The 24,686-nt window shown below is 38.0% G+C and overlaps 1 protein-coding gene across 4 annotated transcripts in view; it reads left to right on the top strand.

Annotated features, from left to right (window-relative positions):
* The window catches only part of MSR1 (macrophage scavenger receptor 1), a 65,988-nt gene that overhangs the window by 22,702 nt on the left and 18,600 nt on the right, over nucleotides 1–24,686 (top strand). For 3 of the 4 annotated variants that reach the window (XM_060136301.1, XM_060136302.1, XM_060136303.1), the window contains 3 exons: nucleotides 7,584–7,664; nucleotides 10,618–10,707; nucleotides 16,059–16,112. In XM_060136301.1, coding sequence (XP_059992284.1) covers nucleotides 7,584–7,664; nucleotides 10,618–10,707; nucleotides 16,059–16,112 — 225 coding nt within the window. Of the gene's footprint in view, nucleotides 1–7,583; nucleotides 7,665–10,617; nucleotides 10,708–16,058; nucleotides 16,113–19,781; nucleotides 21,102–24,686 lie in introns of those variants that run through there. The other variant, XM_060136304.1, reaches the window with a different exon arrangement.

Here is a 24,686-nt window from a genome sequence, read left to right as displayed (position 1 = left end):
TTGTTTTTAAAATGTAAGAAAATGAGAAACACAAAATTCAGGTTAATGATTGTTTTTGAAAAGGAAGAAGATGAGCGAGATGGGAAAGCAGCTAAATAGATAGCTGTTTGTTGGGTTGTAATGTTGCAGGTATATTTATTATTATGTTTATAGCTAACTGGTATAGAATATATTGCATGTATTCTTTTTTTTATAAATTTCTTTCTTTCTTTCTTTCTCTTTTTTTCTCTTTCTTTCTGTCTTTCCTTCTTTCTTTCTTTCTCTCTCTCTCTCTTTCTTTCTTTCTTTCTTTCTTTCAGTTGCGTCTTTGTTGCTGCATGCAGGCTTTCTCTAGTTGGGGCTAGCGGGGCTACTCTTCTTTGCGGTGCATGGCCTTCTCATTGCATTGGCTTCTCTTGTTGTGGAGCACAGGCTCTAGGCGTGCGGGCTTCAGTAGTTGTGGCACACGGGCTCAGTAGTTGTGGCTCGCAGGCTCTAGAGGGCAGGCTCAGTAGTTGTGGCGCATGGGCTTAGTTGCTGTGCGGCATGTGGGATCTTCCCGGACCAGGGCTTGAACCCTTGTCCCCTGCATTGGCAGTCGGATTCTTAACCACTGCACCACCAGGGAAGCCTCTACTGCATGTTTTCTTTAAGTATTACATTGAAACCAATGATAAAGAAAAATTGAATTAATCAGCTTTCACACTAACAATTAGACATTCCACTTGGGATTTCGAATTCCACTTGGGATTTCAATTAAATATCCCCAACTTTACAAATCCACACCCAAACCCTTAGTTCTGTTCCTCCCCCTCCCCCTCCCCTCCCCCTCCCCTCCCCCTCCCCTCCCCCTCCCCTCCCCCTCCCCTCCCCCTCCCCTCCCCCTCCCCTCCCCCTCCCCTCCCCCTCCCCTCCCCTCCCCCTCCCCTCCCCCTCCCCTCCCCCCTCCCCCTCCCCTCCCCCCCTCCCCTCCCCCTCCCCTCCCCCTCCCCTCCCCTCCCCCTCCCCCTCCCCTCCCCCTCCCCCTCTCTTTTTTTCTTGGCCATGCCACACAGCATGTGGGATCTTAGTTCCCTGACCAGGGATCGAACCTGCGCCAAGCCCTTAGTTCTTGAGAGCACCTACCCTCATCCACCCCTCAAGTCTGTTGGTTCTCTAGTCTTATCTGTCAACTGAGTCATTGTCCAACTAGTAACTCACTCCAAGGTCTTGGAAGCAAGCTTTGATTTCTCTCTTTCTCTCACTCCCTGTATCCAATCCATATATGAGTCCTGCTAACTCTTCTTCCATGTGATAAAACTCCTTCTCACTGTCTCCTCTGCTATGACTCTAATTCAAGCAACTGTATTACAGCCTGGTGTACTACATCAGCTTCCCAATTGTTCTCCCTGATTCTACTCTTAATCCATTCTACAGAGAGCAAAAGAGTGTTATTGAAATAATAATATTAATAACATATGATTAGATCTTTTACCTCTTAGAACCCTCCAATATCTTCCCACTGAACTTGGAATAAAATCTGAACTCCTACCTGATCTGGCACCCATCTGCTTATCTGCCCTCTTTCCTAATTTTCCCTCTGTCTAGCTTGGAAGAGCTGGAAGAATGAAAGTGCCATTGAACAGTATAAGTTAACAAGCAGGAAGTGCTGGTTTCACTTCTTGCTGTCATAATGTGCACTAGACAGCTCTCTCTCCCCTTAAATGTTCTCTTAGCTTTCTGTTCTCCTTAGATCCACTCAAAGTTACCTTTCTAGTGATAATTTCTCCCTCCCCATTCTTATTATCTCTCTATATCATGGTGTGCTTTAACTTCCTCATAGTATTTAAAACTGCATGATACTGTTTCATATATACATTTGCTTATTTGTTTATCACAGATCTTCTCAAATAAAATGCGAATTCCATGAGGTTGTGTCTTGTCTCTCTTGTCTGTCTCTCCATACACAGCACCTGTTAGAGTGCCTGGTATATGGTGGGTGAGCAAATGTATATGCCTTAAAGGAATAAGTGAAAGTAATACTTCCCTTTTATGAAGTTACACTTTGTAATGGCAATGTCATTCTTCCAGATTTCCAAGGTAGAAATTTTAATTGTTGTTGTTATTTTCTCCCAGAATACCATTACTTCTTATGTTCCACATTCTCTAACCCCTTGTCACTCCTTTATATTCTGTGTGAACTATTCTTATCATTACTCTGCCAGACTATTGAAATAGTCTTGCAATCATTTCCTGCCTCAGTCTTTCAGACTACAATCCTTTCTACACTCTTGTTAGAATGCAGCCTTCCTAGAGGGACACCCTAGATTGCAAAGAGACTCTCTATCACCTCCTTATTACACATACACTTTTCTCTGTGGCGCTCAAGTTCTCCTATAGTGCTTCTCTTAACTACTTTTGAATGCCTCATTCCCTGTCTTTTCCCTTTTTGACACCAAATATTTCAATTGATTTTACTGTGATTCTGACATGCCCAATACTTTTTACATCCTGCCTCATGGCTTTTCCTTCACTTGAAAGAATATCTTTCCTCTTCTATTTGTATCTGAAAATATCTTATCTATCATTAATGTCCATAGATGACATACATGCAACCTCTTCCATGAAGCTTTCTCTGGTCCCACTGTAGTAATACTCTTGCTGACATTTATATCTTGCTTACTTTTGAACATTAAGTATTCTTTCACAAGAGAATTCCTAATATGATTGTCATATCTAAAAATATCTCATACTGTCTTCTATCGAAATGTTGTCTCTTACTGGAAACAGTAAGTTCATTAAAATTACGGGCTAGTTTTTATATCCTCTACAGCATCTAGTCATAATTTTTAATAAATATTTATTAAACTATAACCCAAGAGAGACATTGTATTAATTAATGAGTGCTTTATCTAATGTCGGTTGTAGGATCAGTGTCATTACTTGGTGTCCCTCCTCTTTTATGTTAGCAATTACTAAATATTTATGAAGATTAAAGAGGTAGAGATATTTTAATATATTTCTCAAGTAATTATAGCAATTAAAGTCTAAAGGACTAAATGAAATTTCATTGTTGAAATGAAATGGTGAAGCAGAATTTGGTGGGGAGTGGGGGATAACATGACTTTAAAAGACAAAGTTGTTCAACATTTGAGGAAGGAACTTAAGAGAAATTAAGAGAAATAAAATATGACTCATTGCTGAAAGCAGTGGTTATGTGGAAAAATTTTAAGCATATTTTTTTTCCAGAAACTAAAAGCACCAAAAAGAGAAAAAAATGTATCAATTGATCAATTGTCATGATAAAGAAGAAGAAGTGATTGATAGAATTTGAATTTGGAGATTTGTGCAATTAATTATTGGGATTTAAGAAATGAATTGTGTCTTTAACCACTATGTAAAAGAAAAATTCATCTCAGGAATAATGAAAGAACAGATGCCCAAAATGAAATCAATTAATTTTGGAAAAGTATAGCCTAGAACATCAGGAAAGAAGTATTTTAGTTCTGATTTTACCCAACTGGCTTTAAGACCTTGGGAATTCACTATCTCAGACCTCTATAATTATGTTTGACTAAGCAAGCTTTAAGGCTTCGTCCAGATTAAACACCTCTAAGTCAGTGAGCATGAAAACTGGAAGAAAAAAGAAAAAAAATAAAGAGGTTTAAATAGCAGCAGCCTAGAAGACTTGGCAGATTTTTATGGTGATCTACATGTGAGGCAAGATTGAGAACAAAGTAGGAAATTTATGATCGTAATGAACACGACATGGAGAAGCATAGCTCTGGAAATTTTGACAGATATTATTAGTGCTATGTTATCATCTGAGGATTTTAAATGATGTGATGTTCCTGGGTTTTCTTTCCCAGTAAATTGGGTAATTTTGATCTATGATATTTTTAAATTACTGAGTATTTTAAATCAGTACATCTCTGTGGCTAAGTAGATATCTTAGTTTTCCTTAAAAACAAAAAATCATAGGGAGACAGCTAATAGCGGATTTGGTGGTGTGTTTTATAGAGGGAATTGTTCATGGCAAATTACTGCTATAGCATTTATGAATTATCCCTCTAACTTTGCAGTTAGATGGTACTAAAGATGATGAAAAATAGTGGAATTCTTATGGGTTCTTGATCTAGGGCAGATCAGATGTTTCGAACAATATTAATCTAGTGTCCTTTGACATATGTTAGCAAGAGAGCTACCAGGAAGCATTGTGTCCATTATTGATGCACAGAAGTGGTTGTTGATGTGATTATGGGACAGAATTTTGGAAGGTTAAATAGTAACTCAGAACCAAGAAGGTGACTACAATAGACTCGAAGTCTCAGACTTAAAGTTCTTCATTCTTTTTTTCCACTTCCATTCTTTTTTTCCAATGTCTGTTGATGCAGACATTTGTTTTTAAACTGAAATAAATGAATGAATGAGGGTGGAATAGACAAAATATATTCACACCAGATTTTAATAAAAAACCCTCTAGATTAGTCCAACTGCAGTATGATAAGGATGTGAGCAACAGCAGGATTGGAGAGACCAGTTTTGGAAGGTAGATGAGAGCATTATGTTGATAATGTTCTCAAAAGTTCTACATAAGAAGCTAAGAGAAAGTAGTATATGATCTGTGTACTTCTATCCCTCCAAACTATCAAAAAGACACTTAAACCATTGAGATTCTTTCCACATTTTGCTCTAGGCAGTCGAAGACACTGTATAACAAATTATAGAATTTAAACAGAATGTAATGGGTGAGATTAATGTTACATGAAGACTAAGATAACAATAAAAATGTAACATCCAACACACTCAGAACTCTTGAAGGAAAGACTTTACCTGGTTTTCTTACTCTGGGATTCAAGTACCTGGTATCAGCATTTTTATATAGAAATAGACAAAGAGGGATCTTTAACCCTGAATTTTATAAAATAGCATAGATGTATTTGTTATGATTGAGTTAATGCTCCAACATTTGAGCTGTGTACAGTTACTATACATAGTTACATGCAAAATAATTGAAAAGATAGTGAGTTCCATTTCTTACTTATTAAAGAAATGGTGAAAACTCTTGATCTCAGAGGCTAAGAGCCCAGAGCTAATCTGTGTCCCTTGTTTCTTGTCTCACACCTTCTAGTTTTTTCTGGAATGTCTGTCTTGCTTTTTTAGAGCCCTAATCACTGAATCACAGTCTTTTCATGTGCAATTTTTTTTCAAAATGCCATCCTGGAGTACTGTGGATTTGCTTCCCTTTAATTTGCTCAGCAAAATTCAAGCTGCAAATTGAGTCTTTCTGTCCTGCTTGCCCCCTCCATTGTCACTGTGCAGAGATGAATGAACCGCAGCTGTGTTCACGGTTGTGGGAATTAAAACCCCTTTGTTGGGAGAAACTACATTCTGCAGGAATAGAAGATGCGTAGATTCCCATTGATGTAGAACCATGACATCTCTTGTGGGCACCTTAATATATGTTTCCAACATTAAGCTATAGCTTAGGAGAATTTGCTAGTTGTTACTACAACTACTTAATGCCCAGTAGTATGCAGTTTGCATGATGATTATGTAAAAAACAAAAAACAAAAAATATACAACAAAAACAGAAAATAAATGTTAGTGATTATTCTCTTAAGATGATAGAATTATGTATTATATTTTCCTCATTTTTTCTAGGCTTTTATATTTCCTATAATATGTAGTTACTATTGTAATGAAAATGCAATAAAACCTTACAGCCCAATGGTGTGTACGAAGGGAAATGAATGATGTGCCATTGAGAAGAGCAACAATATCTGGAAAATTAAGTCACCAGGGAAGGAAGGTGCTAAAACCCAAGTTGGACCTTGAAAAATCAGAAACAGATCAGAAAAATGGAGAGAGGCAAGGGACAAGGATTTCAAAAGAAGCAAAGAAAATGGACAGAATATATTTACTCATAAGATTATCATTATTTTTGGAGCCCCTTCTTAGAATCTTTCAAGTATCATATCTCCCCACCTGATTAAAATTTGTAAACAAGTGCTCTCTAACCAGTGATGCTAAACATAGTTGTGTGTTATCCTTGCTGTCCTTGAACCACGGAAATTGAAAATGACTCTTTTAAAACATCACTATTTGATTATTCTATGGTATGTCCAGGTTCATTTCTTCCTTTTGGAATTGAAAAGAAATTGCTAAGTGTTCTGCTTTAAAGGAAAGGAATAACACTTGTCCTGTGGCACTCCATGTAGAAGAGGGACATACTCAGTGCCATCATTCTAAAGAGGTGATCACTAGATACCTGTTTTGCTGGGCACAGAAAATTCAAATGAGTAAATCAGTGTTGATCAAACTCAGTACTAGGGGGACACCTTGGTAATTGCCATGCCAGGTAGTCAGAATTTTCCCTGCAACCTCTCCAACTTATTTTATAATGTCTATATCTATCTAGGGATTCTACCTAATATTTTACTTGAAAAGCTATTCCTTTACTCATTTTCACTTTCCTGCCATTCCCCGCATCTTTCCTAGTTACCCAGCATTCTCTTTCTTCTCATTCTCCCCATTCTTCAAAATCCCCTTCGCATCCTACCTCCTCAATTAAGTCTTTTCAACCACTGCTCCTCTTGCTGATCTGCATTTTTCTAATATCCGAGGGTATCATTTTCAATGATAGGGTTTTTGGTTGTCTACTTTGTGTGGATTTTTGTTTCCCTTGAGGGTATCACACATGACTTGACTTATACATTTTCCACAGAGCATCTAAATTAATATAGTGAAATCTGCCTGGTGGTGAGGTAACAGGGTGATGCTCCCAGAAGCTTAATCATCAACCTTCTGGTTCCAACCAGTGTGGGGTCTACATACTAGTGGTCAGCGTGTAGTCACCATCCTCCACATGGGTGAAGGGCTTAGTTTCTACAGATCGACTCAAAGATATGTGTCAGATTGTCATGTATACCCATTGAGGAGGAACTAGGACTCCGAACTATCATTCTAGCTACCTTGCTTGACTGCTTCTCCTTTGTTTCTGCATCCCCTCACTTCTCTCATTGTTAACTCCTTGTGCCTGCTCTTTGGGGCTCAGGGAAGGCCTAGGAAACTAAAGCCTTTTTTCTGCAAACAAGAAACAGGGCACCTGGAGGGTGCTTTTGTACCCAGGAAGGCCCTGCAGGGTCCTGCTTGGTTTCAGTCCCCCTTTTCTTTGATATTCCTCAGTCCTGAGGGGAACAGGGGTAGGTCAAGAAGGGGAATAAAATTTTAGATAGAGAGGTTAATCATAAACTTGGCAAGGGAGCTCAGTTTTAGGGGCACTGGGTTTCATACCCAGTAGGTACACAATACTAATGTGGATTTGCGCCATCATTGATTGACTCACTGTCTTTCTCTGCCCCCAGCATCTGAGAACCTAGTACACTGCTTGGCACACAGAAGTATTTAGTCCATAATTCGGTTGTCTAATTTAGAGCTATCTCATTGCACTACTCAGTAGCAGGGTATGCTTCCATTCAGGAAGGTTAGTCTCATTCATTCTGTGTAATTGTGCAACAAATAAAAGGCTTTGGATTTACCTACGTAACTGTCTTGACAAATGACAAATCTATTTTACCTATGCTTTAAGCCTATGATCAGTAATTGTCATTTATTTTTTAAAGGTCCTCCTGGACCTCCAGGTGAAAAAGGAGATAGAGGTCCCACTGGAGAAGTTGGTCCACAAGGCATTCCAGGTCCAGTAGGTACGGTAACTACTCCATCATATACTGCAGGGCTAGGTAATGTACATCTGTGTATGTGTGTGGGGGAATCAGTTATTTGACTGGTTCCCTGTGTGGCGTGTGTGTGTGTGTGTGTGTCCGTGTCCGCATGTGTATGTTTGTGTCTGTTGAGGGGATATCAAATGATATCAAATGTTGAGGGGATATCAAATGATAATCACTATCATGTTCTGAATGGTAAGCAGTGACTCTTGATTTTTAAAGAAAGTTAAGTGCTTTAACAACATGGGGTTGTTCATAAGTCTAGAGAGTGCTGTCCATATCACTGACTGCAAACAGTATTTGGCCGACCTAGTTTTATGTCACATGTGAAGGAAAATATGAAAACCATCTTCACATTGAATATATTGGGAGGTTACCTGGTTTTTAAGATACAAAAAAAAAAAACAACTAATGTAAATCAAAGGCAAATTGGATTATACTCCTTATATGGTCCTTAACTGGAATTTATCTGCTTAAACCTATGCAATCTCAATGTAAATATTGACTAGAATACAGATGACTTTTCCCTTTGCTGTCAGCCACTCTCTGTATCTTACTTAGAGCAAAATTGTTTCAAATTATTTTCTTCTGTAATCTTGAAAGCAATATTTTGAAAGACAATAATAGAAGACAGAAAAAGAGAAAGAGCATGAACTTTCTTTGCTTTCAAAAAAATAAAGATAATAACAGTAACATGATCATCCTGTTATTCATGGCTAGAAATCAAATACCTGCATGCTTTTTGAAGGTGGGGAGTATACTGCTCCATCTAATGATAACTAGAATAGTTTTTGCTGCTAAAGAAATGTCTAAATACCAGGGACTTGATCTTAATTTTCTGTGTTTTGATTATATAAACTGTTCTTCTTTCTGATCGGTGTATCAACCAGCCCAGGTTACATCAGAAAAACAATTTTTAAAAATGAAAAGCATGAATTTGACACATGCCAGCCCTTTACATCATAGTGCTTAAAAAGCCAATATATAAAGTTTACCTTTAAAAAAAAAGCTTTTAGTATTATATATATATATATATATATATATATATATATATATATCTCAATTGTTGGTTTGCCTTTGAAAGTAATACCAGGTAAGATTCTTTGTTCAGAAAAGTCTTTCTACTTGACTGGCACCCAGCAGATCTTACCAATGGTGCATTAATGTCATAAGCAGGGGAAGTAACCAGTGTTACATTATCTGCCAGAGCAGCTATTGTCAAAGGTCTGTCAACTCCTCCATTACAAATTGCAATTATCAAAGCTTTATAACTCAACCATAAAAGTTCAGTCTGGGCTACAACTTGCCTTCCAAAGCTTCATCTTGGGAACATCTTTTGTAGCTGTTTCGGAATCAAATAGAGGGATTTAAAAGTTTCAGCTTTTGTTACCACCCTAGACAGATACCATTGCAAAGCTGCTTTGATTCTTTAAGTGAGGGTTTAGTCTGCTGCTGTTGGTATTGCTCATATACACAAATAGGCATTATCTGGCCCCTCAAAAAAGAGAGGTGGATTTCATTGTTGGAGTGATAAATTGACTCTTTTAGATTTTTAGGTTGCCATTTGAGTTGGTGCACTGCAGCAAAAATATTCAAGTTACTAGGCATCTTTCCTACCTGATTGCTGCAATCTGTTTTTTTCTTTGCCAGATTGCCTATTTGCCCCATGTTTGGTAGGGAATCAGGAAGTTAAAAGTATATGATGGACTGTCTTGATAATTCTACTTCCTGATTTAACCAGGCTTACTAAAATCCCACCTATAGGGACTTCCCTGGTGGTCCAGTGGCTAAGACTCCGTGCTCCCAATGCAGGGGGCCCAGGTTTGATCACTGGTCACGGAACTAGATCCCACATGCTGCAACTAAGAGTTCACGTGCCTCAACTAAAGATCCCACATGCCACAACTAAAAGATCCCATGTGCCGCAACTAAGACCTGGTGCAGCCAAACAAATAAATAAATAAATATTACAATGGGAGTGTTTAAAGAAAAGACAAAAGAAACCCTGTACCAACAAAACAAAACAAAAACAAACAAACAAAAAATACCTATACATGCAAATGAGCCCACTAAACTCAGCTTGACTCGAAACCATGATATGAAAATCTGAGAAGATATACGTGCTTAGTAGTATTAAATAATCAGTACATTAAATATATTACAATTGTTACTCATGTACTGGGGTGGATATTATGTTAAACTGTGCTTTATCTCAAAATAATATAATAGAAATTCATTTCAGCATGCCATTTCCTTGGAAGCATGCCAAGGAGAATTACCTATAACCTTTTACTTTAAAAAAATGTTTACTGAATACTTTCCCTGTGCCTGGGACACACACACACACACACACACACACACACACACACACACACACACACACACACACGGCTACATTATTGTTTGGGATTACAATGGAGTATGTAAAAACAAGAGCATGAGAGAGTAGTATATTCCTGCACTAGGGCCTCAGTATTTTTTTAATAAATATTCTCTGATACTTCTCATTGCTTGACTTGTGATTTTTCTGGGATAAATCTTAAAAGTCCAATTTTTAGCTTACATTTCAAAGTTATCATTTCAGCTATAGCAAAATTCTGCCATTTGAAGATTCCTGATTAGACTATATAAGGCTTCCAGTTAAAACGCTAAGATTTTTTTTTCTTGTGTGTTTTTATTTTTAGTGACAATCTGTTACATATTGAATATCTACAGGGTACTAAATGCACTAATGTTTCTACTCACTGTTACTGTTATCTATCAATTTTTACACATGAAAGTTTAGGAAAGACATTGTTCCTCCATTTGGAGATTCACCTCCTTCATATCCATTAGTGAAATTAGATTGTTTCATTATTCTCTCAAATCTTCATGCAAAATGAATTATTACCACTGTTTTGGGACTTTTTTTTTTTCTTCATTTACCATATAGGTCCTCCAGGTCTTAAAGGTGATCGAGGATCCATTGGTTTTCCTGGAAGTCGAGGATTCCCAGGATCAGCGGGGAAGACCGGGAGGCCAGGTATTATGATAATGCGTATTTTCTTCACAGAATATGTAAAATAAACACCAGATCATAGATATTCCTTTCAACTTCTTAGATAACAAAAACAATGGTCATCATAGTATGAAAAGCAGCACTCACATGCAGTTTATTTTCTGATCTGAAACTGATTTCTGTCCACCTGAGGAAAGTTTCTATGTCCAAAAGGAAAACAGTTCCATATAAAATCACAACAGAGGATCTGTCAACTCCACACCACTATAAATCACCATGAAGAATGGTATCTATCTTAGAATAAAGAGAGTGGAAAGACTGGTAGAGAAAAACAAACAAGCAAAGTATTAACACCCCTTTAACCAAAACCGCCAAACCCTGTTAAGTTACAGTTAGCAAAATACAGGCAGACCTGAAATCCTATCCTTTACAAGATAACCTGCCTGCTACTGTATATTAGTACTTAATAATCACCATGTTCGGGCCCTTTACAATTTACATACATGATGATATTATTTCTACTCCTTATGCCGCTAGCCTAAGCTTGAATTGTGAACTGTACACAGAAATTTTAGAAGAGAGCAGGGGACAGAAAAATGCAGAACCAGTTAGCTGTATTACCAAGTGGTAAGTAATAAAACATTTGTAAAGTGGGACAAAACTAATGGTAGCTGGAAGCTGTGGAAGTAGAAAGTAGAGTGATTAACTCTGTACAGCAAGACAAGATGTTACAAAGAAAGTCGTGTTAGAGCTGGCCTAAAGATGCGCAGAACTTCTTTACATCTGTGGTTCTCAAACCTGAGCAGACATTAGGATTACCTATAGGGCCTGTTAAAACAGCTGACTGGGCTCCACCTCCGGAGGACTTTCTGATACAATAGGTTAGGGACTGGGCTCCCTGGGGAATGTTTACTCCTCACAAGTTTCCAGGTGACAGTGATGATGCTGATCAGGGACCACACTTTGAGAACCACATCTTCAGGTGAAGAAAACCGGAGAAAGAGAGACTGTAAAAATGAAAGCAGGGGTAGAGGTAATAAATCCCTTGACAAAAGATATTCTCCGGATATTACTTCCTTATTAAAAGACTCAAATTTGGTAGAAATATGAGCAGCAGTGCCTGGTACTAGTTTAGTTATACTGCAGATTAAAGCAGTGAATGCATTCTTCCTCTACAAGGGTCCAAAGAGGGTAACAAAATTAGAAATAAAATCTACTAATTGTCATTTTCTAATTAATGACACAGCCTGGACTATCCGAGTGATATCAAAGCAAAGTGATTTCAAAGCAAAAAGATTAAGAAAGAGCAGCCCTATTTATTTTCTATTTTCTCTCCTGCTCTCCTTTTCTTCCCCACCCTGCCCTCTTCCTTCCACATGTATTAAGTACTCAATATATATATACAAGGGACAATGCTTGGTACAGGGAAATGAGAAGTAAATAAGACAGTCCTTAACTGATAAAGTATACAAATATAAGAAGAGAAAGGGAAGACTTTCTTCTTGATCCATGGCAGATCTATAGAGCATTTACCATCTGACAGATTTACTGCAGAGAGCTCGGAGGATTTAATTGAAGTGTAACCTTACATATCTTCAAAATCCCTAGAGTACTCTGAACAGAACCTTTTTAAATGAACTAGGTTTTCCAGCAATGTAAATAATGTGCTTCTCTCCAGTTAGACTCTTGGAGTCCATTCAAAGTCTGATTCTAAGGGTGAGTTATGGTCTTTCTTAGGAATGTCTAAAATTATAGACCACAATGAATTCCTTTATTTATTTGACAAACAGCTATTGAACACTCTGTGCCATTCATGGAGATATTTATAGTCGAATATATGGGTTTGGAACTCAGAGGGGAAGCCAGAGGTAGAAAGACAAAGTTGTAGCTATGCTCATATAAATGTTCACTGAAGTCAATGAATTTTAATAATCATTGATTTTAGTAATATTTTATGGGTAGGCAACAGTGAGAAGAGAAAGGGCCTAGGATAAAGCCTTGAGTGGTTCCAGACGTACAGACTGAGCAGAAAGAGCAAAGCAGCCGGAGTGAGGAAGAAAACCCAGAGAAGGTGGTGTGAAAAAAAACCAAAGGAGTTCCAAAAGTTGGTCAAGTGAGATGCAGTCAACAGAAAGCGTTTTCCATTTGTTGCTGTGAGGATGTTGCCTTTACTGAGAGCAGTTTTGGTGGGGCTGGGTGAAGTGGGGTGGAAGCCAGACTGGGGAATGCCCAGGGGTGCCTGGCGATGAGGCTGGTAGACAGCGGAGTAGAGCAGTCTGGCTCTTCAGAGTGGGAGGAAGAGATTGGTTTTTTCATTTGATTTTGTTTTTTCTTTGAAAGTGAATTTGAATACTATTTAAATGCTGACAGCAAGGTAAAATAGAGAAGTTGTTGAAGATACAGAGGAAAGAAGGGTTAAAAAGATTGTGGAAGGTTAAGAAGGTTGAAGGTGAAGAATTCAGGAAATAGAAAGAAGCATTAGGCAGAGGAGGGAAGATGTCACATCTGAATTGAAGTAGGTGAAAAGAGCTGGGCTGGGCTAAGTGTGCCTGTGTGTGAAAATGAGGAACCCAGTGCCTAGCTCATGGCAGGGGCTCTGAAAATGCTTGAAGTCACAATGATGCTATTGAAAATACCTCCTCTTATATTGATATTTAAAGTTAGAGTGGCGGTATATTACATACCATCTACTTCTTACTTTTCAGTGGCTTTCAGAAATATTAGTTCTTTATTTTTGACAGAAGAGTGACATATCTGACAGGAGGTGGTTAACTCCAGGTTTTGACAAAGCCCTTGGGCTCGTTTTTAGCCTAAGATGTCATTATAAAGGAGGGAGGAATCCCTGTTCTCTAGAAAGAATGTTTTTAATGTGTTCAAGTGTGAGAAAAGATTTCCAAGTGTCGTCTGTGAGGAAATCTCTGAATCATGCTAAAATGACATAAAACATTTTTTTTATTATTTATAAGAAGAAAAGTGGGTCATTTGTTCAGCTCTCTGGCTTGAACAGAGATCAAGGTATCGTTAAAATACCTAAGACAGGGACTTCCCTGGTGGCGCAGTGGTTAAGAATCCGCCTGCCAATGCAGGGGACACGGGTTCGAGCCCTGGTCCGGGAAGATCCCACATGCTGTGGAGCAACTAAGCCCGTGCGCCACAACTACTGAGCCTGTGCTCTAGAGCCCGAGAGCCACAACTACCGAGCCCACGTGCCACAACTACTGAAGCCCACATGCCTAGAGCCCATGCACCACAACAAGAGAAGCCACCACAATGAGAAGCCCACGCACCGCAACGAAGAGTAGACCTCGCTCGCTGCAACTACAGGAAGCCCGCACGCAGCAACAAAGACCCAACTCAGCCAAAAAATAAATAAATAAATTTATTTAAAAAATAAAATACCCAAGACAAACTACGACATGAAAAGACTTCCCAGAGTAATTTTACAATTATTTTCTAATTCTGAAAATAACGCTAGAATGATAAAATTAAGCTTGTTTATTATATTATCTTCTCTGAAAAGAATTAGAACTGATCAGTTACACCATTTTAACCCCCCTCCCCCAATTTTTGTTTAATATCTTAGATTTTTCCTCTTGAGGAAATCTAAAACTTTGGTATTATATCTTATAAAAGCCTACCATACAAAAAAAAAATAGAAAAGGTTTTAGGTACTTTGTGCTAAATTAATGATTCTTGTCAATTTAATATTACCTGAAATGACTGAATCACAATTAAAAAATGAATTTAATGATGTACAGTGTAATCATATATGCAAAGCAATTAGAGACTATTATACCATGATAAGGAATGGTTGGTATTTCAAAATAAAATTTTAATTGGAAATAGCTTCAGTTTTTAAATGCTAAATCTCAATTTTCATGTTACTCACCACACGTTATTTTGTATTTTTTTTAATCTGGTAAATTGGAGATCAAAAAAGTCTTCTCTAAGAGGTGAATAAGGACAAACGTTCGAAAACAAAGCATGGATGAGGCCAAGTAAGTTAGAGAAACAGACCAAAAAGAACACAAAATAATGATTAAAACTGCAAAATAAAATGTAAAATAATTGTGCCATAAAAAAGTGAAATGAAATGAAAAAATCCTCTCATTCACTGAAAATAAAATTAGCTAAGTTATGTTGTAAAACAAATAAGAGCTACCATGTCTTACATGCATCTCTTAAGAGCAAGGCCCTTTATAAACATTGCTGCTAATTTTCAAGGCAGGTTTGCAATGGAGGGTACTATTTTTTCATTTGAAAGAAGAATAAACTTCAGCTCAGAAAGGTTTAAAGACTTGTTCTGAGCCACATACCTAATTAGTGGCAGAGCAAAATAATTCAACACAAGAGAATCTAAAATTATTGTTATTATTCCAAAGCTCATGATCTTTGAACTATGCCCTTTGAGCTCTTGGATGAAAAGAGAACAGTCCTTGATTTTGCTGGAGGAAATCAAGAACATTAATGAAGATTTTGACTTAGAGGTAGATGGCTCTATGGTCAGTCCTGCATTTATGCCAGGAAGGTGATTACTTACAAGACATATCTGACGACTCTTGGAAGAAGAATCAATATGTGAGAACAGCACCCCTCTAGTGAGATGCAATTGTCATCGTTGAATTTTCTTGTTGGTACTAAGGGCTTAACCTCTGGATATAGCTTTAGGAACCTTAGGTGAAATAGCAACCCATTAGCAAAGAGCAGGGTCTTAACGATGTTTCCATATAAGGTCCTGACCCTTATTAGCACAGGGTCTGTAGCACACCTCTAAAGTATGTGAATGAGGTTTCTCGAAGCCAAAAGTAACTATCTAGAGGTTTAGACACCCCTCAGACCTTCCCAGCTTCCCCCAAGACTGAGGTAATTGGGATCTCACCACTCCCAGAAATTCATTCACAGCTCCATCTTTGCTAGGCTTCACATAAAAGAAATAGAAAACAAGACAGACAGATTGTAATGGGAACAGAAAAACAAGGTTTGGGATGAGATGGAGGATACCAGGCTTTCTGGGAGAGGGAGGAAGATGCAAAGAAGGAGGAGGAAAAGGAGTGTCAATAATCCGAAACAAACTGCTTACACCTCAGTTTTGCCTACTTTAGGAAAATGGAACATTTAATGTCCTGGTAAGTAATCTGAGATAATGTATGTAAAGGACCTACCCATAAAATGCTAAGTTCATAAGAGGGTTTCTAAAATGATAGCTATTAGTATTATCATCATCATCGTCATCAACATTATTATGTCTGAAAATCTGTAGATTGTTATACGTTGTTATTCTAGATGACCTTGTGTTGCTGTCTCCATTTCAAGCACTGTGAATTGCCTAAATTTTAAAAAGTTTTTTCTTTTTATTTCTTTTTATTTTTTTAAAGGAAATTCTGGACAAAAAGGCCAGAAGGGGGAAAAAGGGAGTGGAAGCGTGCTAAGTAAGTTTACGGTTTCTTGGTTTTTTTGTGTGTGCCTTTGTAATAAACAAGCTTGTGATAGTGGTGGTCTGGGCTTGAGGCAAAGGTTGAGAACTTCAGTGTTGATCCATGGGGATTCTCTGGAAGTCAGCCACAGCTTTCTACAAATAAACTGTGCTAACTGGTGTAAAACAAATAGATTAAATTATACTACTCTAAATCTCATTACCCATTTGTATTTAGTTTTTGTGATGAGTGTAATTTTCTAAAAATTTCACATAGAAAATTGTTCAATTTTCAAGCCAATTTCAATCTGCTGAAAGAGAATCAAGCTTATGAATAGAAACAATACAGCCTCCCTACCTACTAACTGAAATAACTGAAATGTTACATATAGGAATTTGAACAATCTAAGAACAGGCTAATTCTCTGACAGCTGGGGTATTTTTGTGTGTTTTGTTTTGTTTTGATAAAAACTTGAGAAGTGGTATTCGATATCCCAGACCTTCAAAACTGCAACAGAATAGATTTCACAACAGGGATCTCTGTGGGTGGAATGCTGACCTCATGTTCCAATGTAGAGAATCTGTACATTGGATCTTGAAAACTAGATATTAGATATCTTCAGTAGTCACAGTGCCATAAGTCAATGGTTGTGTGTCTAGGCCAAATCTACCAGATACAATGAAAGGATTTTGAAAGGGAATGAGGAATCCACACTTGATTTCTCAGAAACCAAGGGTTCCTCCTCTGTGTTCCTAGTTGGAGCTGCATGTAGTGTGTGTGTGTGTGTGTGTGTGTGTGTGTGTGTGTGTGTGTGTGTGTGAGAGAGAGAGAGAGAATAAGTGATACACACACAGCTATCATAATCTTTACCCATCAAGGGTCTGTTTTAGGCAGATTTTCACAAATTCTTTAATGGATCCCCAAATCTAGCAGTTTTCAGTTGTAATTATTGTTTAAAAAATGCAGTCCCAGTTTCTCTGTCTTAGTAAAAATAATTATTTTTACCTCATACACTGTGTTGATGCCACATTTAGGCAGCTTAGGGTCACCATTGTGAATGCCAGCCATTTAAGTATGGTGTAACCACGTGATGCTTTCTACAGTTGTTTTCATAATTGTGTGCATTGTTGAAGTGTGTTTGCCCCTAAATTGAACAACACTGAGTATTGTGTGTCTCCTCAAAGTGCTTTAGTGTTAGTCAATGATTATTATTGTTGTTATTATTATATTAAGGTAATAGAAACAATAGGAAAAATTCTCCTTTGTGTCCATTTATTCTTCGATGTGATCACTTTGATCTGTTGTTTTACTTTTTATTCCATTTCTTCTCCTTTCTCCTTGTCACTCCATTTATTTTCACTGAACTCCTGTGTAACTCTTCCCTATCTGCATGTTTATTTCTATCCTTATCTCTACCTTTATCTTTGATTCTTCTTTATCTCCTTTTCTCCTTTTCCTGAGACTTTATCTGAGCTTCTTAACCTTGACTCTGGTTAAGCTTGGCAAATAAGGGACACCTTTATTTTGTAGCCTGTTAATCTAACACCCACACTGTCTTTTGTTACCTGAGGTTATCAAATGCTTTGAATTTTTTTTTTTCAGATACGTTCAGATATGTTTTCAGTTACAGATATTTTCATGGCTGTTTTGAAGTTTACGTGCTTGCTTTCTTTGAGGAAGTATTAAGAGAGATTTCTGTGTATAAATGTGTGTGTGTGTACATAGCCTCCAGATTCCTCTCCACATACCCAGCCCCTCATGGAGAGTATATAATTCCTTAATGTTTCAAAAAGACAGAAAGAATCAAATACAGAAACATCTATACAGTGTGTTCTGTTTTCTCCTTATTTAAGTTAATATGCCAATCATCTGCTATGGCAGTGTATGTGGCTCTTTTCTCTCAGTGGCTACACACTATTCCATTATATAGCGCTACCATAATTAGCATAATGTATCATTCAGTTCCCTAGTCATGAACACTTGATGATTTTTCTTTGCTTTAGCTTGGCTTTAAGAAACAGTGCTACATTCAGCACTCTTTTACATGATCTTGTGAGAATATTTTTTAATAGAGAATTTGCTAGCAGTAGAATCAATAGTTCAAAGGTGACGTGCATTTTACAATTTGTAGGATTCTTACAAATGGCTTCCAAAAGGTTGTGCCAATTTGTTCCCTGTGAAAGTGCGTGATTCCCCACATATTCAATTAATTCTGGTATATGAAAATTTATATTGAATTATTTTGCTGTACTTTTAGAAAACATTTTTCAAGCATGATTTAAATATAACAAAAATAATCATTGATTTCCTCTTTTATTTGTTTTTTGGTTCAGCTTTTTAAAATTAATTTTTATTAGAGTGTAGTTGATTTACAATATTGTATTGGTTTCTGCTGTATAGCAAAGTGAACTAGTTATACATATAGATATATCCACTCTTTTTTAGATTCTGTTCCCATATAGGTCATTACAGAGTACTGAGTAGAGTTCCCTGTGCTATACAGTAAGTTATTATTAGTTATCTATTTTATATATAATTGTGTGTATATGTCAATCCCAATCTTGAAATTTATACCCTCCCTTCCCCCTTGGTAACCACAACTTTGTTTTCTACATCTCTGACTCTATTTCTGTTTTGTAAATAGGTTCATTTGTACCATTTTTTAAGATTCCACATATAAGCAATATCATATGGTCTTTGTCTTTCTCTGTCTGACTTACTTCACTCAGTATGACAATCTCTAGGTCAGTCCATGTCACTGCAAATGGCATTATTTCATTCTTTTTTATGGCTGACTAATATTTTATTGTATATATATACCACACCTTCTTTATCCATTCCTTTGTTGGTGGACCTTTAGGTTGTTTCTATGTCCTGGCTATTGTAAATAGTGCTGCAATGAACATCGGGGTACATGTATCTTTTCGAATTATGGTTTTCTCTGGATATATGCCCAGGAGTGGGATTGCTGGATCATATGGTAGCTCTAGTTTTAGTTTTTAAAGGAACCTCCATACTGTTCTCCATAGTGGCTGTACAAATTTACATTCCTACCAACAGTATAGGAGGGTTCCTTTTTCTCCACACCCTCTACAGCATTTATTGTTTGTAGATTTTTTAACGATGGCCATTCTGACTGGTGTGAGGTGATACCTCATTATAGTTTTGATTTGCATTTCTCTAATAATTAGCGATGTTGAGCATCTTTTCATGTGCCTCTTGGCCATCTGTATGTCCTCTTTGGAGAAATGTTTATTTAGATCTTCCACCCATTTTTTGATTGGGTTGTTTGTTTTTTTGATATTGAGCTGCATGAGCTGTTTGTATATTTTGGAGATTAATCCCTTGTTGGTCACTTCGTTTGCAAATATTTTCTCCCATTCTGTGGGTTTTCTTTTCATTTTGTTATGGGTGCCTTTGCTGTGCAAAAGCTTTTAAGTTTAATTAGGTCCCATTTGTTTATTTTTGTTTTTATTTTCATTACTCTGGGAGGTGGATCAGAAAAGATCTATCACATCTTGCTGTGATTTATGTCAGAGAGTGTTCTCCCTATGATGTCCTCTAGGAGTTTTATAGGATCTAGTCTTACATTTAGGTCTTTAATCCATTTTGAGTTTATTTTTGTGTATGGTGTTAGAGAATGTTCTAATTTCATTCTTATTTCCTCTTTTACATATGTGTCAGGACCAGCATAACTCCCTGATCATATTAGGGCAGGCCCCTTTGAAGATCAGGTGGGTTGGGCGGGACACCCTGTGCTACCATCTCACTAAAAGGACCTTCACCTCTGGACAAGTCACAGCACAACTGATTCCAAGATCCCTTTGTGGCTCCTCCAAACAACCTTGGTTCCCGAATGGTGCCCGGCTTCCGCATGCCTTCCTCTACTGGTCCTTGGTGCTGTTTGGGTCTCTGCTCCCTTGCTCATACCTCTACCCACTCTAGCACCCCACCATCACCACCGTCCTGAGCTGGGACGCCTCCCAGGTACTGACTGGCGGGCTGTTCCTACCTTCCTCAGAGCTAGGCCAGGAGCCCTCTGCCACCCACTCATCTAGTGTCTTCTGAACCCATCGGGTTCCAGGAGAAATCTCATGGATACCGATTATATGTGCATTCTCTACCCTCAAAAATACCAGTCTCAACCAGAGATAGGGATGCCCTAAAAGAATCCATTTGTTCATTCAGCATATGTTTATTGTGTACCTCCTGGAGCTGGACTAAACTGCTTATAAGATAACTATTGTCCCTGGACTTCCTGAACTAATTGTCCCAGGAACACATAGACGTGGAAACAGGCAGTTATAGAATAGAGCAGAGGTATATGGTGGGAAGGAACAGGGCTCCATAGGTGTTCAGAGTAGGTCAAGATTTTTTAATTCCTTAGAATTTTAAAAAGGTAAATTGACTTTGATTTGCTTAGTTTGCATTTATGTCTTCTTATTCTCCAATTTATGGCATATTTGTTTTCAAGTTTTATAGTGAGGTCTAGTGGAGCTGGGGCAGTTCATTCAACATTTTTGAACCAAAAAACAAAACTTGTTTCCTTAAAATACCGAGCTGTTTCAAGCAACAATATTTTGATCATAAAAAAAATTGCTGAAAAAAAAAGATGAAATTGTTTTAGTCTAAAAAGGTCTTTTCACCAGCCTGCTGCATTTAGTATCCTTGGTAAAAGCACATGTAAAAAACAAAGTTCCTAAGTGTGCTAGTTACGTTATTGAATAAAAACTGTAAAAAAAAATTTTTTTTTAAACACAACTCATTGTACTTCATGCTTCAAATATCCAGTATAGATCCTGGAGAAAAATAAATATTTCAGTAGAACTGGAGATATTTTGTGTAGGTGAAGAAAGGGCTGACAGTGAGAAAGGAGAAAATGTAAGAAAAGGCAAACTAAAAAACGGAAAAATGTGGGATTCCATGTTAGTTTTGAATGTCTCTCTATTAATCAACAAATTGAATTTTGTCAACTCTCCTTTCCTTAAAGGTTTAACACATAGTCCCAGGATTCACAACATTAATGTTCTAGTAGAATTCTCAGTAGTGTCCCTATGTGTGTCTCCCCACTTCCATTCATTCCCCAGTGAAATGGGCATCGTATTGCCTACCTCACTGGATTGTTGTGAGGGTCACGTAAGATATTGTGTGTATGCAGATGCTCTGTAATACTATAAAGTGCTTTATACTCATAAGGCATAGTTCTCAGTGGTCATGGTCTCTCTGAACTGGAGCTGCTCTTCCTCGCTGGTATAATGCAGACATTTAAAATCTGTAATCAGGACAGGAGTGAGAGCCAAATGAAAATGCAAGAAGCTAAATAAATGCCATGGACAAAAAGAGGTGCTGGAGAATCAGATAAGATTTTACATTAGATAGAGCAACGCAAGTATGACCAGATCACAAATCAATGAGTTTGAGCCGAGCAAAAGAGCATAAGTTATAAATAAAAGGAGTGACTAAACAGAGTGCACGCCAGAGGCCAGAAGCTGTCAACAGAGGTCAGAACAAAATGTCAGGCTAATAAAACGGGAGTTCCAGGCTCTGAGGAACAAAGCGTGAGCCCAAGACGCTGCTGATGAAAAAGCTCCGAGAAGTGTTGAAACAAATTAGAGTTGTCAGTGGTACTCTGGGTCTGTGCTGGCTTGACACCAAAGTCTCCAGGAAAAAAAGGGACAGAGAGGAATCAGATCATCCTCAGTAGTAGCAAACTGGCAACGATGACGAGCCAGTTAAAGCAAACATCTGAAGATGAGTTGTATCTCTTTGCCTGTGGTTTAATTGGGTAGGACTTCCTACCCCATTCTGTACCAGGGAACAGGCAGCACCTGGGAGCCCTCTTCTTCTGCAGCAGTACTTGGTCCACACTTGCCACTGACGGCCCTGATCCCAGGGACCCTGGGGGACAATGCCAGGGGGTTCGGCTCACCAGTTATCTGACACCCCAGACTGCAGAGGGATTCTTAAGTGTGTCAAATACGAACCTGAACTTTCCAAATTAGGGGAGAAAGGCTTTTTTCTTTAGACAGAAGTAGAGGCTGAAATGCCCAGTTCAAATGCACAAATTACACCAAATTTAATAACATATAATAAAAAGAAAACAAGTCTGCACCAAGTTCTAAAGCTTGTCCTAATAGTTTGCTGTGTTCTCACCCTAACTTGAAAGTGTATGTGTTTCAAGCAAACAGAATTCCAGCCATACAATGAAACACTTTGTGTGAGGTTCTGTCCTCAATATACCAATTACTAATGTGTCATTTGTTAGTGTTTTCTACTGTGCTTTTTACCCAATAAGACTGTAATTAGGATGTGAATTTAGAGTAAATGTCTTATTTTGAAACTCATACAATGATACGAAATATCTGTGTGTCTTTCATTTAATTTCCGCTGAGGGCTCAGCACAACCTTAAATGAATTCTGGTCTTTCTCTAAGCATTCAGTTGACCAAAGTAAAGGCTTCTCTTCCAAACATGAAATAAGTATAATAATGAGCTTTTAGAAAATATTTACTCTCTAATGCAGGGACTTTAATGCGTTATCTCATCTGATCTTCAGAAGAGCCTTTGAGGTAAGTCCTATCATCATTTCCATTTTATAGATTAGAAACTGAAGCTCACCACTAAGTGGTAGAACAGAATCACAAAGCCTGGTGTATTGATCTCCAAAGTCCCTATTTGTAACTGTGACTCCATTCAACACTCCCACAACTAGCTTTATATATTTTATATATATAAATACCACAAATATGTCATACGGAAGGTGTGGAGAGAGAAAGAAGGAAGGGAGAGAAAGAGATTTGTAAAGAGCAATTTGGTTTTCTAGAATGAGCCTAATCATTGAAAGACCTTAACATAAGAGTTCTTACAATATGAACTCCATTAGGTCAAATTTCCCAAAAATATTCTCAATTAATCTCTGTTAGTTTATGTTTCTTCCTTCATATCCCATTCCAGCCATTGCCTCCAGTCTCTTCCCCCAAGTATATTAACTCAGAAACATAGTCTTTCTAGAATGCTTACCTAGCCTCCATTATTGTATTGAGAATTACTCATATGCACAAGGGGAAGAAGCTACCTGCTAATATTCTATCTTTATTTCAGTAACTGGCTCAATTTGAACATTTTTTTCAATATAATGTGATTGCTTTGATGTCCTCTTCTTTTATTGTGTCTCTTGTTTAACTGCACTGTCCTTTTCTCAGTAGCCCAGCTAGGCTTCAGCAGAGCAGAGTGTGCCTGAGCAGTGTTGTCTCCAGCTAACTTAGACAAATGCTGCTCATTCTTGACAGTTATGTGGTGTTTCAAGCTTTATATGATTCCATAAATGGGCACTAAAAACATATAGTATTCCATTAACACAGTACATGTGTTCCTTTGTAGTACGTATAACTAATATGTCTTGTAAATTGAAATAGAGGTTTAAATCAGCAGTGAATCCAGTGATTAGCACTGGTCCTGTTTAGGAGTTATCTCAGCTGACTTACAGCCTGATTCTCACAAGAGCTAATGAGACGGAAGAAAAACAAAACAACATCAATACGATTCCAGCCAGGTCTTTTGCATTAGCAAAATTTGAAATTCCTTCAGTTATGTGCCGGAATTCAGATAGAGTAGAGAGACCCAACACGCCACTCCCCATGCCTCCACAACCTCGGAGGACCAAATGGCTTTTTCCAGAGAACCAGGTCCTGGCTTCCTGTTCTGCAGTACATGTAGTCTTACACTAATACAAGATTGTTTCTTTTGTTCCAATTCAAGCACTTTCCGAACATAGGTTATAGGTTCCAGCCTTTTTTTTGGCCGCACCGGGTGACTTGTGGGACCTTAGTCCCCTGACCAGGGATTGAACCCGGGCCCTCGGCAGTGAGTGCATGGAGTCCTAACCACTGGACCACCGAAGTATTCCCGGTTCACAACCTATCATTTGCTCCCTTAACCTGGCTTCTCTGGCCATGCATTGCCCTACAATGTGAGTCTCAAGACGAGATTCCCTAGAACAGCAGTTACTTGCTTGCACATGAAGTGTCCCAGAAATATCTCCCACTGTGGCTTAACCTACAGGTCCTGACCCTTTCCTGGGGTACTACAGTTATTTTCATCCCCTGCTTCACCTGAATTATCACTCATATCCTGCTTAACCCACTGCGAAGTAAGAACTTTTAAGTTATAATAGATTTACTCAATATCATCTGAGGTTTAGTACAGTTTATTTTGACGCAGCACATTCTCAGTCTTTTAATTATTCAGTCGCTGAACTATGGGTGTTCAGTGTCATCATGGTTAACTTTGCTAAGTCACTAATTTCCAGTGTAACCAAATGTCTACTACCCAGCTATTCTGCAGTCCTCAAATCTTGGGGGTCAGTTCTTTAATATTGAAATAAAATTGTTTGAGCACCAACCTCACATTCTAAGGCAATTCCAGTGCCTCCTGTCTGAAGTAGATTGACGAAAATATGGAAAAATTATATTCCCCATGTCTCCTCATTCAAATCCCTGCCACAGCTGTGATAGTGGGTTTAGTAGGGTTTCTAGAAATTCAAGTGCTCCTGAAACCTCAGGATGTGACCTTATTTGGAAGTAGGGTCTTT

This window comes from Lagenorhynchus albirostris, chromosome 21 (genome assembly GCF_949774975.1).
Source record: "Lagenorhynchus albirostris chromosome 21, mLagAlb1.1, whole genome shotgun sequence".
In the NCBI taxonomy this organism is placed as follows: domain Eukaryota; kingdom Metazoa; phylum Chordata; class Mammalia; order Artiodactyla; family Delphinidae; genus Lagenorhynchus; species Lagenorhynchus albirostris.
Note: the sequence above shows the minus strand (reverse complement) of the source record. Positions and strands in the feature narration are given on the sequence as shown.